We start from the raw sequence: 18,848 nt of genomic DNA, 5'->3' as shown, positions 1-18,848 counted from the left end.
CCAGTCTGGTTTATTAACTGACCTTGTTTGGTGCTACAGTCCTCACTGCTTGAACTCTGCCCAGGTGCACATCTTCTGTAAATATGGTATAATTTATCTAGTAGTTAAAAGTTTGTTGTTTTGTGGGGTTTTTTTTAAAAAAAAGCTACATAAGGACTGCTGAAAGGTCTAAGGGAACCTTGTCTCAGAAGCAATTAAACACAAGTCAAACCTGCTTGGTGTGTATGTGCACCGATTCTCTACTCGCCTCCTTTCCAGGAGTGGATTCATGAGTCATTAGTAATACCTCAGAGCTACTGAAAAAACTGAGCTCAAATAAATCCTTTATTCTAAGACACATGGTCTCCTTAAGGCAGAAACCTAAGACTTTCTTCAAAGTGGGCTTCTGCATATTACTTATACAAATTATTTTATTACTTTTCATTTATTTAGCAAAGCAAGCACAAAATCTGGACAGAGCGAGCCAATGGTTATGCTGCTGATGCTTTTACATTTGTGACAAGCACCTGAATACATGCACACTGGCAAGTATTTTACTTAAGCTGTTTTTAAACTAGAGGTAGCTATTCCATTTTTCTGTTATTAAAAACTGCTGTTTAAGATGACAGCACTTGAAAGCAACAGCCTAGCCTAACCTCTCGCACAAGACAGGGCCTTAAAGACAAAATAACAACAGTGTTTGTTTCTTTTGTAAACCAGTTATTATGCTGTATTTCAGAAAGTGTGTTGTTTCTCAATCTTTAAAGTTAAAATATTTTACCCAACTACTCTTTTTTTGGCCTATCCATGGCCACAGCTGGTCCTGGTCTTAGATGGTGCAATGGGTACTTCAGGGTACATACAGAGGTTTTGCTGTAGTCATCTTCAGAACAATTTTCATGGAAACCATTTTTCACTGGATTCCACACTGTCCCTTCTTCATTAAAAATAAAAAAAAATTCAAAGGGAACTGCCTCTGAATGTCACGTAGCTGCATGACATTCAAAGGTGTATGTCTTGTTCTCCTGCAGTATGCTGAAGTATTTTTGAAGTGTTCATTTTTAAAAGTAAAAGGATAGGACAGCTGCCCAGTTTAGGCTTTTCCAATATGATCTAAATAAAATTCCCATCTTTGTATGCATTTGTTTTAAGATCGCTTCAGATGTATGGAATTAAAGACTGGATGTTATTTTTAGCCTTTACCATTGAAAAACATTCATAAGGGAGTTACTAAAACACAGAGAAGTCTAATGCATGTGAAGCTGACATAGTACCGGTGTACTTTTAATTGCTGGTGTGCTGAGTATGCTGTTTAGTAAGATTTCTGAAACAGTTAAATACAGAGATCGTATGCTCTTTTTATTGGCATACAGTCACTACCCATAAGGGCATCTGTGTCAAAAAAATAATTTTCATATTTACAGGAAGTGACAGAATTCCAGTTGTTGGCAGAGTATATAAAGGTTTTCGTACACAATCTTCTTTATTATGAGACAGAGAATATAAAATTTGAACTGAAAATCAAATTCAATGCATCATGGAAACTGTATTCCTCAATAGCTTTTCTTAAAACTTAATTCTAGTTTCCTTTTCTCAAGACACCCTTGGAAGATATCTGAACTGTTATGCTGCCTACTTTTCAAAAAATCCGCACTTTTACCAAGAGCCAATAGTGTACCGAGATTGCTTCAATACAGTGTTATTTATATCCATACCAATGCAAGTAAAAGTAGTGGGTTGCACACTATGGATAATTTTGCTACTATGTATGACTGTTAACTCCATATAAAAAGACTTAATTGGGGGGGTATGTTATTTATAAGTGATTAACTAATTATTTACCTGTATCTGTTTTGATAAACATGCATGTATTCACCAGCCATATAGTTAAAATGTAATTCTTTGCACTGAAGCACTTTACTTCTGCATCTAATTTGTTAAAAAAATTACACTGGCAAAATGCTGCACGGCTGAATTCTAATTTTAGTGAAATGGATCGATCTGCTCATGACAACATACTTTCTAAGTTGCCTATACCAGTAGATTTTTTTCTTAGAAGAACAACCATCAAAGAGATCTAACTTTGATGTTAAGCCTTTTATCTTCTTCACAACTGGTATCAGATCAGATCTTCTAGGCACAGATCTCCGATCTCTTCCTGAATTAATTGTCTAACAGTCACTGGCCTAGGGTTGTGTACTGGGTTTTTTTGTTTCTTTTTTTTTAACTAGTATTATTTCACATTCTTGTTACTAAGAGTAATAGTTCACTCCTGAAGAAGGAGGTTATCAGTGACCTCTTTCACTTTATGGTGATATTGTAACCAAAAATTTAGTTATGTTGCTATCTAATCAATGTATTAGCTTCACAGGAATCACAATTCTCATAACTAACAAAAATAACCAGCTTTAATGTTTTCTACACGCTTAATGCACGTGCCAAAACGTAAAGTTAACCTATTGTCAGTTTTCTAATGTGTACTGAGTGCCATTTATAAATATATTCCATAAAAACATCTAAAATACTGAGTCTTCGTCCTGTAATACCCCCGAACATCCAGAAAGTTCTCTCTGAAAACTGGATGAGGAATATAGTTCCACAGCTTAACACGGTCACACAAGATCAGTCAGTAGCACATACTCCTAATGGGGTTCAGTCTGTTAAAGTATAACTTGGATTACAGTGACCCATATTTTACACGCACAGCATATATTACTTGCTAGTTCAAATAAAAAGGTTATTAAAAAATCTATTCCACATATCTAACGGAAAAATAAAATGTCTCTTCTTTGTTCTTCTGCCCCCCCAATAGATTAATCTCATCATGTCCATGGATTACATATTTTGACATGTGTTTTACGTTAAAATCTTTTTCAAGTACTTTAAAAATGTGTTATGCCAAAAGAGGCTGCCTTTTTCTTTTTCTTTTTTTTTTTTTTAAAAGTACTTTTTACAATTTAACACAAGATTCAGGTGCAAGAATTTTAAACAAAAAAATGAACTAAAGAGCTTTATTGACATCACAGTACATTCAATAGTAATTTTAAGAACATTACAGCTGAAAGAGAATGGCCTGGTTTATATTCTTAATAAGCACTACCGTTCTTGAAAAAATGTAATACAAAGAAATCCTATTAGGTATTTAATTCTGAGCAGCATTTGGAAAAAATACACCTATTTACAGATAAAAAAAACGGATTCTGGTTTCACCTACGTAGCCACAATGTGCCTCTATAATGAGACAAGCCTTTTATAACTCATGGAATTTTTAAATGTCATAGCACTGGTGCCATAAATTCCTCAGCGTTTACGACGAAGAGGAGTCGTTGATCTGAAAAATAAAGGAAAAGGGACAAAGTTAATTGGAAAAAAATAGAAGACCCCCAAACCCACACACACTTTAGGCTTAGTAATTAATAGTTTTAAAAGATTTTTCCAAAGCTACTTTTGCCTAAGACAAAAAAATTAATAAATACCATACTTTATTTTAAGAAAAAGTTCATATGCCGTACACATGAAGACGAATATCAAAAAATAATAATAAAAAAAAAAAGTCAGACAAAATACTTAAAAAGTATACTACCTTGATCGCGACTTAGACTTGTGTTTGCGGCTTGCCTTCTTACCAGACCTTTGAGATTTCTCCATGGAGCATGACCGAATATGTTTCGACTTCTTAGCCTTCTTTTCTTTACTGCTTCCTGGTGATTCAGAACTACTCCTCGCACTAGATTCAGAGCCTGATCGTTTTTTGCTATCTTTGGTACAAATTTTTTTGCTTTCTTGCCTGGAATCCTGTCTTATTATTTTCACGCATATTGAATCGCCACGAAAAGTTCTTTCACTGTCTCTTTTCCTCTTTAACCTACTGTCGTCATGATTGCCAGCCTTACTTTCTTTTTCCTCTTTTTTGGGCTTGTCTTTCCTCTTTTCCTGATCTCTCTCCCTTTCCCTGTTCTTTTTTCTGTCTTTATCTACACCTCCACCCTGCTCTTTCTTCCTTTCCTGATCTTTACCCTCGCTTTTATGTTTGTGCCTATTTCCAGTAGGGCTTCTACGCTGGTCTTCTGTTTTACGCCTGTCCCTGCTCCTGCTGCGGCTCGCACGGTTTGCTCGCCTGTCTCGTGACCGGCTACTGCTTCTGCGTCTATCCCAGCTCCTCTCTCGGGAAGGACTCCGATTTCTTCGCCTCTCCCCTCTTTCAGCACTGCGATTCCTGCTAGATCGTCTCCTGTCCCTTATTTTCTCCCGGCTTCTACTCCTCTCTCTCCTGTTTCTGTGCGAGTAACTCCTGCTCCTACTGCGCCTGACTTTATGCGAAGGCGTCCTACTGCGACTGTGTCTCTTCTTCCTTTTAGGAGAGGAAGAACGTGAAGAGCTGCGACTACTCCCTGAGCTGGTGCTATAGGAGGAACTAGATACGGTGCTGCTACTGCTGCTGCTTCTGCTATTGCTGCTACTGCTGCCGCTGCTCGAGCTTCCTGACCCGCTCCTTCCTGTCCTCTCTTTGCCCTCCTTTTTGAGTTCTACATCGGCTGCGATTGCGTTTGGAGATCTTTTCTTTTCGTGAACCATATCAGCATCTATTTCTTTTGCCTCCTGTGACGCCAAGTTACTGTTCGGTTCTTGTTTGATAAATTCATTCATCTCTTTTGAAACTTTTTCATTTTGTAGCTTTTCTTCTGGGAGAGGAAAAAAAAAAAAGTATACAGAAGAAAACCACAATTAATTTGGTCTAATATGTCAATAATTTCCATACTGTTACTTTTGGCAAAACCAGAATTCCAGTCACTTTCATAATAATAATTATTACACTGCCATCACACCAAACTACTTGTTATTTTCTTCTACACACACATACCTTTTTCTTCGGCATACCAGTCCCAGGCAGTAACTGTAAACATCAGGTGTTATCACTGCCAGCAGCACACACTGTCTGCAAAAACATGCTGCTAACTTCAGAAAATACAGCCTTTTAGAAGAGACTAAACTGAAAAGTAAAAAATCACTAAATAGGACTGGGTTTTAGCTCAAACCCAGGACAACACATGATTCTCCCCTTTTTCCTACAGCACTCCTCGAGCAGTACCTGCTCTTCCTGCCTTCCGTCCAGCCCCGTTTCACCTGGGTTTGGGTAATCCCCAGCTGGTCTGAAGAAATATTTCCCACAGAGGTGGCCTCTCAACCTCAGAACACTGGCTGCACCGGTATGTTTTGTAGACCTCATTACACAAAAAACTATTAGAGGCGTACCTTCTCCTGTAGGGATGTGTCCTGGTTTTAGCTAAAAACCCCAATTCTGTTTACTGACTTTTACTTTCCAGCTTAGTCTCTTGCTGATACTTGTTCCTGTAGTGACCAAGGCCACTGCTGGCTCTTGTGTGCCACACCGGGGGTGCCAGGAAGTGAGAGGGGTCACAAGGAAGTAAAAGGTTGAACTTCCAGGGGGTAATAGACAGGACAGGTGACCAATGAGAGTATTCCATCCCATATATGTCATATTTAGTATAAATTGAGTGATCAAGAGAGGTTTTATTTTTCTTTTTCTGCAATGGCCGGCGTCCAGGGAGGACTCCATCTGACCTCCTGCTTTTGATCCGGATCCTGAGTTCCCGAATCCAACTCCTCGTGTCCAGCTCCTGCCGCCGCTGAGCCTGGGGCTTCCCCAGTGCCTCCTGCTCTGCAGCATCAGTGGGGATTGTTACTGGGGGGAGCTGGGTTCGATATCCAGCTTATATATAGTTGTATATAATTCTTTACTTTTACCATTTCACTATTATTTCCATTATTGTTTCATTAAAGCTGTTCTAGATTTTCTGTTTTAATCCCTAAGTCTCTATGCCTCATTCCCTTTTCCTTCCCGTCTGGTGGGGGCAGAGGGGCTTGCAGAGTGTCTGTCCGCATCTAGTGGCTGGCCCAGCCCTAACCCGCGACATGATGCACGTTCATTTTCTTGAAAGAAAATACCACATTCATGGCGTTTTCCAAGAATAACTTAGATTAGGCCTAAATGCCAACTACTAAAAGCAACTTATATTTTAATTTGGTTTTAACAGGTTTTTATAGCAAATGAATTCCAAGGAAGGTAGGAATAGCAATCAATCAATCAAGAGATCTATAGATATTTCTTTGGTTAAGAGTCAGCTCCAAAGTTAAGATTACATCATTTAATACAGATGGATGGTGAAGCTCTTACAAAAACAAAAAATCAATGTCAGTTGAGATTATATATAAGCTCAGTAGTCAGCAAATACTATAAACACGGAAAGATGATAACAGAAGAATTAAAAATACATTTCTCAAAAGTAAAATAGTGAGTATCAGGCCAAGATTTTCACAAAGCAAAATAAGGAAATTCAGACCTTTGAAGCATTTTCCAGAAGTTTCCAACTTCAAAAAAATTTTACTTATCTACTCAATGTAGGATCTTTTGGATCACTGGCCAAGTTTATCTCCCCTCCCCTTGTTAAATTGAACCCAGAAAAAGTAACTGAAACACAACATTTTTAGGCAAGAAATGGCTTTTTTGATGTGGGCCATCAGTTCCTCAATTAACTTAGGGAATAAAAGTTCATCTGGAAACCCAGAGCGATCCAAATGGCAACTGATGGTCAAATCTAACTCAGAAAACAACTCCATCTGGTCTCCGAGTTATTAGGTAATACAGGCAGAAGCCAGCCTATGTTAGAAGACACTGGATTGTATATTAATCTTCAGCCTCTCCTAAATGCTGCTACAGGTAAGACCCTGTGTTTAATAATTCTCCAGCATTTTGGATGCATAGAATCAGCTCCTTAAATCTAGATTTATATTTCTGTAAATAGCTCCACGGAGATATCTCCAGGCTGACATGTGGCTTCCTGCACCAGGAAGCCAGAGGTTATAAGCCACCACTCAGTCACTATCCTTTTATACAGAGATTCACATGTATTATTTTCAGGCCTTTAAAATAAAAAGGGAAAGAAGAAAATCATCCACATTAAAATAAAATAAGAGGCACAAAACTTAACTACACCTGAGAACAGTGAGTTCAAAGAAACTACAGCATCCCACTGTACATTCTGCAAGGCACACTGCTCAGGATCGTGTAACAGAAAATCAAGTGTTTCAGATGATGTGAAATGTGCTTCATGTACTTAAGACTATACAACTTCAAGGGATCGAGCTCATCTAAACTTTAGTCTGGTGCAGAAAGGTGAAATTTATCCCCCAGTCACAACTGAGATACTAATAATCCTTTAAAAAATACATTATACACACACATATCTGTTTTTATGAAGTGACACTATTATCAATACAGTACAGTATCTGTACCATATAGATCTATATGCACCGTGTCTGCTCTTTTAACACTGAAGTAGAATAGTTTAAGGAAAGCACTACAAGAATAGAAGCAAATCTCATTTTGATCAAGTAGCTCAAACTTTTTTTTTTGGTTAAAACTTTAATTAAGGAATATTATTTCTAAATCTGGCTTCATATTTCTGACTTAAAATGTGTTTTCTCTCCCACCAGTTTATATACACTCAAGTGTAAACTCCATATACAGCAGCACAGCAAGAAGACATGACTTACCTTCTAGCTGTTTTTCTAGCAATAGTTGCTGTTCTCTCTCTTTTCTCCAAAACGCTTCCTGTTTTTGCCTGATTCTGTGTCGTAATTCCTCATCATCAGTATCGGATGATTCAGAGCCTCTGTCACTCCTCTCATCTTCACTGTCTCCTGATCCATAACCACCCAGTCCACCTGCGTGCATAAAGTCCAGTCTATCACGAGGAAAGATTAAGCTTTGTTCTTAATATTTCTGTGGGGCAAAGAGGAGGGTAACATTGCCCTTCCTTTACTTCCTCTTCTCTGAAGAAGTCACTTTATTCTGGTAAGTGCCAGTGTTGTTTGACTGGTGTGATCAAGGCCCCCATATCTGCATTGATGCTCACTGTCTGGTTCTACTCCTTCTGGAACACATCGTCTATTTTCGGCAAGCAACCGCTGTGACCACGGTATTTTTTCCATGGTATGGAAGGGCAAAAAAGCTCCCTGCAGGGACTGTAACGGTGCCTGCCTCTGTATCAGCAACCGGACAGAAAATGCCTGGGACCTTTCCCAGAAGACATCTCTGAAATGACTTCAGCCGCCTCCGTAGTCCAAGGCTACAGGAATTCTGAATGCCATATCAATTTTTCTACATTGATTTAGAAAACAATGCACTTTGACAGGTATGGAGATGGAAGAGAAATGGACTTTCTTCTCCCTAGAGATATTAGTAACTACTGCACTGATAGGAAAGTCAATTTAAACATCTGACATGGAGACACTTTACTTTCTTTCAGTCTGAGGTTCTTAGGATGTTTACGGAGTTAGTTTTAAGATACGTGAATACTTGTGAAGATAACACTCAATCTAATTCATCGGAACTCCAAGTAACGAACACATAAGTGATCACTGATGCTGCTGTAGTATGTTTTAGATGATAAAAAGCATGTTGGGAAAGATCTTTTGTTGTTGTGTCTCAAGCTAGAATTTCAACCTCTTTCTCCTGTGTTGTTTCTGGTAAGATACGATATGGGAGCCTCTGTGCTTACGTAGCTTTTCAATAAAATGATAATTCAAAGACAGTAACATTTTTATTTATAGACTTTCGCATCACTCTTCTATAAACTTTCCCTTCTTGTTTGGATGGATCAAAACAGGAGAAAAATATACAACAGTATTCCTTTCTCTGAAGACTGCAGCGTCCTTCCAAAACAATCACACTTTGATGAGTAAATTTATCTAAAGTTTGTACGTATTTTCAAAATCAGGGCAGGATTCTCATACACTAACTCACACTGACTAGTCCTTTACTCCAAAAACCATCCCACTTATACCATAGGATCACCTGTGGAACAAACAAAGGTGCTGATAATGATAAAGTTATCGGAAAGTGACCCGTACTCCTGGGCAATTAAAATCTACTTTCAAAATGCAATTTCTAGAAACGCAAGGCAAGAGTGAAACTCCCCCTTTAAGCCCTCTCAAAAATAAGGAACATACTTACCGAGTCCAGTGAGGGAAGCCAGTGCACTGGACTGTGCCAGCTGTTTTGCAGGAGCTTTGTATCACATCAACAACAGGAACAACATGTTAACACAAATAGCCACGATTTCATAGTCATGAGTCTATGGTATTGTTAAATCTACTACTATTGCTGTTCTTTGGAGGGAGAGAAGAAACATTAAAAACGCATCATCCATTTAAAACCACTTCTAGATTTTCTGACCACGAAGATTTAGAATTTAACTGCGAACTAACAGTGAACAGAAAAAACACAAATATATATTCGTAAATCACCTTATAAGTTACAGCATCTGGACATAATTTTCAAGCTTCAGTAGTTACATATTTAGATTAACTCAGTTATGTTAAAAACATCCGTTATGTAAGTACAATACATGTTAATAGTGAAAGCGAATGAATTACTAATTGAGGACTCAAAGTTTGTCTCTTTTCACTTCTGAACAGCTAAGAACTTGAGATAAAGATGACAGCATTAAGAAACAGCTACAACTGGAGAGCCATTAACATACAGGTACCATTTTAACTAAAATGAGTTGTATGAAAGAAATGGAATAACTGAAGTAACTCACAATACACTGCACAGGACAACAGTACATGATTACTGGGTTTGAACTCTACCAAGCTGGATGCATTATACTGGAATTGTTCTTGGGGGATAACTATAGAGGTTAAATGTTCTAGAGACATGCAAATATACAATATTCACAGGAGAAACTAAACAAAATAAAACAAAAAAAATGAACTGTCATACCTTTAGTTGCTTTACGGTGAACATCTTTGGCCACATAATAAATTTCTTCATTTGTGACATCTAAGAGAATCTCTGTCAGCAGCATTTTTGTCAGCATCATCTGAAGAAAATTGTATATACAATTAAAGGCCAAAACCTCTTGAAAAATGTTGCATTCAGATCACATCTGTAGAGCTTCACTTCTTTTGACGGCTACAAAAGTACTCTCCTGCACGTTTTATTTAATGACTTCTCTCAACAGACTTAAAAACATATGTCAGAAACTGTTTAAATTTGACCTGATTCTCAGAACAGTTTGTATTTTGACTGCGAACTATATCCATGTGTACTACATGCAGCTATCCAGGGCACTGATTCCTAATGTCAGAGATGATGCGATAAATGAATATGTAAATCAGAAATGTACTTAGATCCCATTTATTCTTGGAAAAAATAAAGAGCACATTTCTGTCTGGTATGCTGTTTCACTGACCCCACAATTCTGGAGAAATCATCAGAAGTTACTTATATAGGATTTTATTATTAAATATTTAACACAAAAATTGAAATGTTGGTAGCTAGTTCTCCAAACTACTCAGTCATGTGCTGTAAAAAATACATTCACCAAACTAAGAAGTCAAGACCTTCATTAATAAGGTTTCAGCTGTATAATTAGCATACAGCTATAATTTGCAAGTACAAAGTTTCTGCAGACCCAGTGAAATTGTTGCTGGTCTAGGACTTAGGTTTCTAGCACCTTCTTGCAAGAATACATTTCTTAAATTCCCTTTCACAGGAACTGAGGTTGAAGGATAAATTTCAGACAGGTGCATTTAATCATTTAAAGTTTTCTGGAATTTTGACAAATTCACCCAAAGCATAGAATTAGTAATGATCAGTGTAAAGGTCACAGTATATTCTTTCATTATTATGCTAAATATGAGTTACATAATCTATATCCTTGTCTGTATGAGCAAGACAGTATTAGAGACATGCAAATACGTAAACTGCTTTACTGCAGATGTACTATACCTCTATTGACAGTATCAGGTGGAGAAGAAGTGTTTTACTTTGCTATGCCCAAAATATATGAGCAAACAGACTTAACTACTTAGTGAGGACTAAATTATTAATACCATTTGATACTCTTTTTCTTCTTCTGTCATTTCTGGTTCACTTTGCTCCTCTTGAGGAGCCGGAGATGGACTCCTGCTGATTTTCCCAGTGCTTACAGCTTCTGTGTTTTCAGCATCTTCATCTTCCTCATCACTGTCCTATAAGAGCAGCACCGTAAATTTCAGGAAAAACTTAGATGTGTGTCTCATTAGTTTCTATTTAGGACAGTCAAACTGATTTACTTTTATCATTACAGTTATCATAACACTCATTTCTTTTCTCCCCTCCTAATAAACATGCAGGTGCCTCTCCACTCACGAGCTAAGTTGTCAGTTCACTGCCAGACACATACCCAGAACTGCAAACAAATGAGGTAGCTGCTAAAGTGGAGGCACACAAGGCTTCCTAAATGGGTGCAGTTTACCAAATACAGGTATCTGAATTTCTTCAGCTACCAATTTAGAAATGAAACTTTCAAAGACTCATTATGCTCCCAAAATATAGAAAAGAAAAAACCCCCTCAATTTCATTGTTTCTTTGCTCTACTAGGTATTGAATAACATACTTTTACCTCTCAGACATCAACAACTTCAAAACACGAAGTAAATATCAACGAAGCAGCAGCCTGACTTTTCTTCAAGCAACACAAACTGATAACCGGGAACATAGTGTCTCTATTTTGAAGAGACCAACAAGTTGATACTTTTCAAGAAATACAAACCTGAGAAACAATCACACCCTCTACTTACAAATTTACTTTTCTGAGGTAACCGTGGGCCATCCCCTTCTTCAGCCTCCTCACTTTCCTTCTTTTCTTTTTTAGACATCTGTGAACGTTGCTGCTCCATCCTCTCTTTTTCCAATTTTTTCTGCTTTTCTCGTTCCATCTTTTCCAGGCCCTCTCGAATCCAGGCAGGCAGAGTTCTACGCTTCACAGCATCTACGTAAGCAAGGTTTACAGTTTTGTAAGATGAAAAAAAAACACCTTCACCTCCACAAAAGAAAAAAATCACCCAAGAACAAAGAAGCAAACCCTCCACCCCTATCCAAACAAACCACACATCTGATTGTGGGGGGAAAGATTTACAATAGCTTTTTCTGCTTTATTAAAAAAAATATAAAAAGCTTGCAAATATTGCAATTCTCTTCAAAACACAGTTTAATGGTTTTTTCATTAAGGAGTGGTTAACATGTACCAATCTGTGGAGGCTCCTGCTTCACAGGCATCGCAATAGGTGAACGCTGTCGGTCTCTGAATGAGGGTCTTTCCCTTCGATTTTGAGGAGGTGCGGGAGGTGCTGGTGGACCTGGCGGCCCTGGTGGTCCTGGCTGCCAATAAGGTGGATGAAATCCACCTTGAGGTGGACCAAAAGCAGCCCCATGCTGAAAGAGTAATGCAGTTTATTTTTCTTCACATGTAACACTAAATACAGCATGTGCGCAAGCTGGTCTACAGAAATCCATGCAAGTAGGAATCCACAATTTCTAGGCTACTGAGATCTCTCGCTCTTTTTTTCTGCGGTCCCCAAGAAACAAGTTTTCCTTAAATATTTAATGAGTAAACTTAGATTTAAGCAGGGATACTAATGAAGCTTAGGGCTTCAACCAATCTCCTTTCATAAATCGTACTGAACGTTAAGCCCTATAATCACCATCTATCTCCAGCAGTTCCTTGTGAGCTTACCATCAGAGCATGCAGTTAAACAAAGAGTGTACAAAATCAAGGTTTAAAAATCTACCTATGTCAGCAGTCTTTCCTTGTAACTACAAAATGAGGACAAAAATGGAAAGTCCAAGCTTTTATTACAAAAGAATTCTGCACAGTGCACTTTCCACTAATCATTCAAGGATGTTATTAGTAAGCCTGATTAAAATACTATATGCATAAATATGCAAGTTCAGTACAGACCCTGGGTTCTGAGCAAGCTGTATACAATCCAAAAGTCACAAGTGTTGAGGCGTACATAAGAAGTATTTTTGGTTTAGTATTTGCTGCCCAGAAATGCCTAATGGAAACTATTTAAGAGGAGAGTATTTATGAAGGAAATGACAGATCTTTTTTTAATTATTATTATATTCTATTGACTATTTAAGTCACTGAGGGTAGAAGTATTCTTCTGCTACAATTTCAGGCCAAGCATCCCTCTGTTACTCACTGCAAAACAAGTTTTCTGCAGTACTCAGAGAAATTAAGAGTTGGTCCCACATAGTAAACAAAGGAAATCATAACAAACTAGTACATTTGAAAATATTGGTTTACTTCCTAACTATATTGCTGAACAAGCAAATTTAATAATAAAGTAGGCCAAAAGTCACAAACATATTTCTGCCTGTCTTCTCTTGGATTTGTTTATGAACAGGAGGTAGGTGTTTCAACAGGTACAGTTTGTCTTTTATACCAAGAGTTTTGAAAGAAAAATACTGAAAATAGCGGAAAAATCCAAAACTTCTCTGTGTTTAAAGATTCGTATAGTGCTCCCTGCTATTATTAGTGCTAAAATCACCTACAGATTTATTATGCTATGCAACTTATAAGCCAGAATGAAGAAAAAGTTGGATGTGGATTTTTTAGAAATACCAACGTTTATTCAAGGAATCACAGTAGATAGATATGGAAAAGATCAATGGATCATCCAGTCTATCTCCCTGCAAACACAGGGCTGCTTCCTATTGTACATTATCTGACATATTTAAGTATATAGTTCTGAAATGTTTTTTCCTCCTCTTTTTTTTAAACACAAAACTACATAATGTTAATTTATATACTGGAACACAGTGATTCATTGCAGACAACAGCCATTTCCCATTACTAGTATAGGAAAAAAAAAAACCTTTGGCCTAAGAACAGAACTGAAAACTCTTAAGTCTCTTGTGTAAAGTATTTGATAAAAATGTATCTTAGCACATAACAGATTCTGTAGATGTTTGTAGAACTGAAGAATGAAAGTCGCCGCTAGATGACATTAGAGGAACACATCCACGGAAGGGACTCTGCGCGTCTACAATATTAAAGCAACAAATATGTTTCACCTGATAGTCAAACTGGTTCACTGGCCCCATTGCAAAGTTATCGGGAGGTCCCCCAAAGTTGTGATTGTTCTGGTTAAATATATGCCTGTTGTCAGGAGCAAATTCCCCACTGTCCTGACTGTTGCTGTCTTCAGATGGAGGAACAATTTCCATTTGCCCTGGGGTTGGAGCCATCCACTGCTGGTCTGGAGGTGGGTGAGGGGGTTGGTGAGGCATTCCCCATTCTGTTGAGGATTTAGAATTCAATATCAGGTTAGTACCATTTATACAAGTTGCCAGTCACTCAATGTGCCTTTATTACAAGGTTCCTCAAAGCAACACAGACGACAAACTTATGAAGAATCACCAATCTGGAATGTATTACACTGTCCCAGTAACTTCTTTAACTAAATAAATGGAATACAGATAGCTGTAGATGAACTAAAACATGGGTGAGGCAGAACAGGACAGATACAGAAACACTCTAAATTTATTTTTATAAATTTCCACTGATACTGAGTCCACCACAGCACTTCTAAATCGTGTAAACTCTTAAAGAACTGCTCCTACTTCTCTGTTTTCACATTGTTTCAACGTTCAAATTAACAGGCTATTTTATAACTTTGCATAATAGATCTGTTATGGAAATCAAATGGTCTTGTGAGCAGCACAACCACTGCTTTCTTGTGTCTTGGTAACGGATGATTTCCCTGGATTCTCGAATACCTAGCAGAGGTCCTACCATAAGCTGCAGTCCTAAGTCCTCAAACTCAAGTTACAACTGGTTAACAGAGTGAAAGGGTTTAACGAGTCAATTAATAGCCCATGTGGCTATAAACCTTGCCTCCTTAAGAAATCAGTCTAAAAATTATGTCCACTATACAGATATTTATAGACTGTGACAGAACTACCTTTTAACTTTCACCAGTGACAGAACTAATACCTAGCCTCTCAGGTTAATTCCTATCTTCCATCCTGTCCTTTAATAATTCTTGCAGTTTTTCTAACTTTGACTGTCCCTCCCATCTGCATCATCACTACATCACTGTATCCATCAGTACTGTAGCAACTAAAAAGGGTTAACACAGCTTTTCTACTTGGTAGTTCTTTTTTTTTTTTGTATGCTCATAGACTGTATCCCTCCTTTCACTCTCACTGTCATCCTGGCAGGCCATGTTTAGCTGACTAATCAATTTTGTTTACAGAGTCAATACTCCTGAAGTATTCTATGGGACAGAATCCTTTATCCTTTAATTACAGCTTGCAAGAGTTATTACGCATAAATGTACGTGTTCACATTTGACACTCAACGCCTGGTTTACTTCAAGTCGACTGATTTGAAAGTTTGCAAGTCACGTACAACAGATGCTGTTTTCACCTCTGTAACATAAATTCCTTCAAAATTAACTGTTCGCTAGTTACGCAGTTGGTTTTTAGATTGCTGTTTTGCCTTTTTTTTAGTAGCGTGTAAAGAACTTCTGGATCCAAAAGGAAACTTGGAAGGATATGGAGCAAGATGAAGCTTTGTAGAAAGAGAAGAAATACGTGAAGAGTGCTTTAGCTGGCCGTGTGTGCCACGATTCAGTCTGTCTGCTGTGACTACTTTTACACATTAAGAATGATGTTGCTTAAATTAAGGGAGGCTAGGTTGTATCTACATAATCACAGTCTTTACGGGTGTCCCAAAACACTGGGAACACAACATGTTCTTTGAATGATCTACCCAATGATAAAATGCGCTGCTGCATTGTTTTCACTTAAGAGAAGATGTTGTTATTCTCACTCCTAGATCTACTGTGTTTTCATGCTCTGCACTTTCTGTGTGAGTTTGGATGCCAAGTATTTCTAATTATGAACAAAACATCTTCCTCACTTTTACCATTCTGTCACTATCAGGAAAAAACTACCCCTGAAGATATTATTCTCTTTCCCCTCACAGACAAAAAAGCACAGGAGGAAGAACACACCACCACAGGATCATATGAAAGCCAAAGACGTCCAACTCTAACACAGTATTTCTGTGAAAACCTCAACTTACTATACAGAAACCCAGCTACAATACACTCAACGTACTCCCACACAGTGAAGCTCTTACATGTGGCTATAATAACTTATAGCCCAGGCCTGGTAGGTGAAATTTCAGTGAAACCTGATGTGTAGCTCCCTGATGGCCCATGTAAGAACCATCAATGACATTTTAAGCCTACTTCTGTTAAACAGATTTGAACAGTCACAGTGAGAACCGGAGGTGTTACTCTTTTGGTCATTACCAGAATCAAGGACGAAGTGTACTTTTCACCAAGACAGCAGAAGGTATGCACGCAGATTTTCTAACTACCTTATATATTTCAAATTGTGTGATAGTGTGGTGACACAGCAAACATTTCAAAAAACAGCTCCAGAAATATTATTAGCAGAAAATACCCAATCTCTATCCTGTGCTTATCGCCAGTGCCATTTTATGACTTCTTACAAAGAAAGGTAACTTTTTGCCAAAACTGAAGTTTTGAGGAAGTTAGAAAGAATTGAAAATAATCAACACTAACAGAAGTGCCCAACCAGCTTTAACTTACAATAACTTTAAAATTATGTAGGTGACGACGATATGTAGGTCAAAAAGAGCAAACACTAAGTATATGAAATATGTAACAAAACATATTTTACACACAGAATTTTGCTCATCTCCTTGTTCAAGATTTTAAGATGCTAATGCTAGCATCTACTGTGAGCTCCTTCTGTATGTCAAGATCACATGAGCAGCAGGTATTGCTCTACAGGAGAGGGTAACAGAACAATGGAACACCTGACTGGAAAACAGCAGCTCTGACAGTTAACTAGTTGGTAGCTTTGCATCTTGAAACCTGAGCAACAGGGCACAGTCACACCCAAAATTGTCTGACAAAATTTCATTAAACAGGAAAAAAAAAAAAGGAATGAATTGGAAGGAAAACCAACCTGGCTGCCACATTCTGTTGAAGTTGGGATCCCCCTGAAAATTATTATGATTGTTTGGACCAGACTCTATTCCTGAAATGTCCTGTCCGTTTGGCATCATTCCTTGTTGTTCCACTACACTCTGTTGCCCTGAGGCTTCTCGCTGAGCAATCCATGCTTGAGCTAATGCAGCCCAGTCAATCTGGCCTAAAATAAGCAGAGGAAATATAAAAGGTTAGTATTCACACGTCTGAAGTTTAACACTGTTTCTCAATTACATGTCTCATTGCTCAAACCCGCAATGTTCACCTTCAGCAAGTACCATGAGCACCATTAGAACTTATTCAGGGTGTACAGTGTTTGTACTTGCTGAAGTAGAGCTTCTCTGCATATGTTCAAAATACCAAAAGACAGATTATTTTAGGTTCACCTTGGCACCAAATGGGTGGTAGTAATACAATTTTTTCAGAAGTGAACTAATTTTGATACCAAAAATTCTTAAATTCTTAAGCCTTAAATTCTAAATTCATGACGATTTAAGTGTAAGAAAGATACAATTACATTTTGCAATGTATACTCTGCATAACCCAATTTCTGGAATCCTATTTTATGTTATAGTTCTCTCCACCCTCCTTGTTTCTTCACTACCATTCCTACAAAAATTGCACTTTCAGGTGAGGATATGAGTATAACTTCTGCTCATTACTGTGTCAGGAAATCTCTATAGTGAAGTCACAGAAACTGAAGTTACAGAAAGCAATGTAAAATCAGTGTACCTGATCACTCTGCTCCAATACTAAATACGCATCTCCATTCTCTTTATCCCTTTCTGTATTTCTCTTGATACTTTCAACTGTTGTCACCTCACTCCCAATTTAATACATATTATGTTCTATTGTTTAAAATGACTTGGTTTTCGTGGCGAAAAATCCAAACAAGAGATCACAATCACCACTGCTGTAACCTAGAACAAGTAATCGTACTAATCTTCCAGTGAGAGATTTTCTGTGTATACATCTGCACTAGTACTCCTGCCACAAAAGGCACTGAATAAAAAGCAGTTTTTCCTCAAACAAATGATTCAGCCTGGCTAATGAACTGACAGGGATACAAATTCTGTAAAAGTACATGAGGTCTAAATGTTGATCTGTATGACTGGTAAAACGTTAATAATTTGTCCAGGATAAGTTGCTTGCAGTATTTTGCATATTAAATATTAATTATGCCAAAACATTTGGAATTGACATATGTTTTCTGTTTTTTCTAGTTGTTCAGAAAAAGCATCCTAAACGTATTATCTTGAGAGTAGCTTCAAAAAAACAACTATCAGTCATGCTCTGTAACAAAGACTCAAAAATTCAAATGACAGCAGATTTTAAAAAAATTAATCCACAAAGCTTTCTATATACTTACTTGGATCTTGCTGGTGCTGAAATGACTGCATCCACTGCTGTTGGTTCAAAGGCCATTGCTGCCAAGGTTGTCCACCTTGATCCCACATCTTTTAAGTCTTTATATAGTCTATATTTCAACTAAAAATAATAGTTTTATGTTTAAATAGATGCCCATGATATATCACATAACTGAAACTTACATAACTGCAGATAGAGTTAAGCCTTGCAAAGCAAGCTGAAGCAATGCTGGCTTAATATTTTAAGCTGGAGGAAATGGTTCATCCTTTAGAGTAATATCTGAAAATATTACTGTAAGATTTCAGAAGCCTAGTAAGCTTTGTCTGTAAAATTAGCTACAAAATGACGTTCAAGGAGAGGTATGACAAGTTTGTAAAACAAGCACTCATCTGACAATAAATCAAATTTAAAGTAAGTCAAAATATAAAAGACATAACCTATACCCTTGCCCATTTCTTAGGAAAAAGATGTGTATTTTTCTATACAAGTGTCACAGGGCTGTTAAGCGAGACAAAGGAAACTAGTTGAATGGTAAAACATATTGTTAACAATTGCACTGGAGAACTGCACAGGTACAAGACAGCGTCCACATGCATTTTATGCACTGTAAA

At 37.6% G+C, this 18,848-nt stretch overlaps 1 protein-coding gene across 2 annotated transcripts; it reads right to left on the bottom strand.

The window, feature by feature from the left end:
- Window positions 1–2,783: 2,783 nt before the first annotated feature.
- On the bottom strand, window positions 2,784–18,564 carry PNISR (PNN-interacting serine/arginine-rich protein). Of its 2 annotated transcripts, XM_009878462.1 has the most exons (11): window positions 18,239–18,564; window positions 16,847–17,032; window positions 13,913–14,136; window positions 12,079–12,265; window positions 11,632–11,822; window positions 10,903–11,040; window positions 9,788–9,887; window positions 9,017–9,070; window positions 7,555–7,725; window positions 3,563–4,661; window positions 2,784–3,310 (listed from the first exon to the last, which is right to left on the bottom strand). In XM_009878462.1, the coding sequence occupies exons 1-11, from the start codon at window positions 18,324–18,326 to the stop codon at window positions 3,280–3,282; spliced, it is 2,469 nt and encodes an 822-aa protein (XP_009876764.1). In that variant the 5' UTR covers window positions 18,327–18,564; the 3' UTR covers window positions 2,784–3,279. The 2 variants fall into 2 exon arrangements, with proteins under 2 accessions (XP_009876764.1, XP_009876765.1); XM_009878463.1 differs by having other exon boundaries at window positions 3,109–4,661.
- Between the last annotated feature and the right edge of the window lie 284 nt (window positions 18,565–18,848).

This window comes from Apaloderma vittatum, unplaced genomic scaffold (genome assembly GCF_000703405.1).
Source record: "Apaloderma vittatum isolate BGI_N311 unplaced genomic scaffold, ASM70340v1 scaffold11191, whole genome shotgun sequence".
NCBI classification, from domain to species: domain Eukaryota; kingdom Metazoa; phylum Chordata; class Aves; order Trogoniformes; family Trogonidae; genus Apaloderma; species Apaloderma vittatum.
Note: the sequence above shows the minus strand (reverse complement) of the source record. Positions and strands in the feature narration are given on the sequence as shown.

Coding starts and splice junctions, on each gene's coding strand:
- PNISR (XM_009878462.1), bottom strand. CDS start 18,326: ATGTGGGATCAAGGTGGACAACCTTGGCAGCAATGGCCTTTGAACCAA. Junction 17,033..18,238: donor TCAGCACCAGCAAGATCCAA/GTAAGTATATAG, acceptor TGCTTATTTTAG/GCCAGATTGACTGGGCTGCA. Junction 12,266..13,912: donor TGAACCAGTTTGACTATCAG/GTGAAACATATT, acceptor TTACTCTTTCAG/CATGGGGCTGCTTTTGGTCC.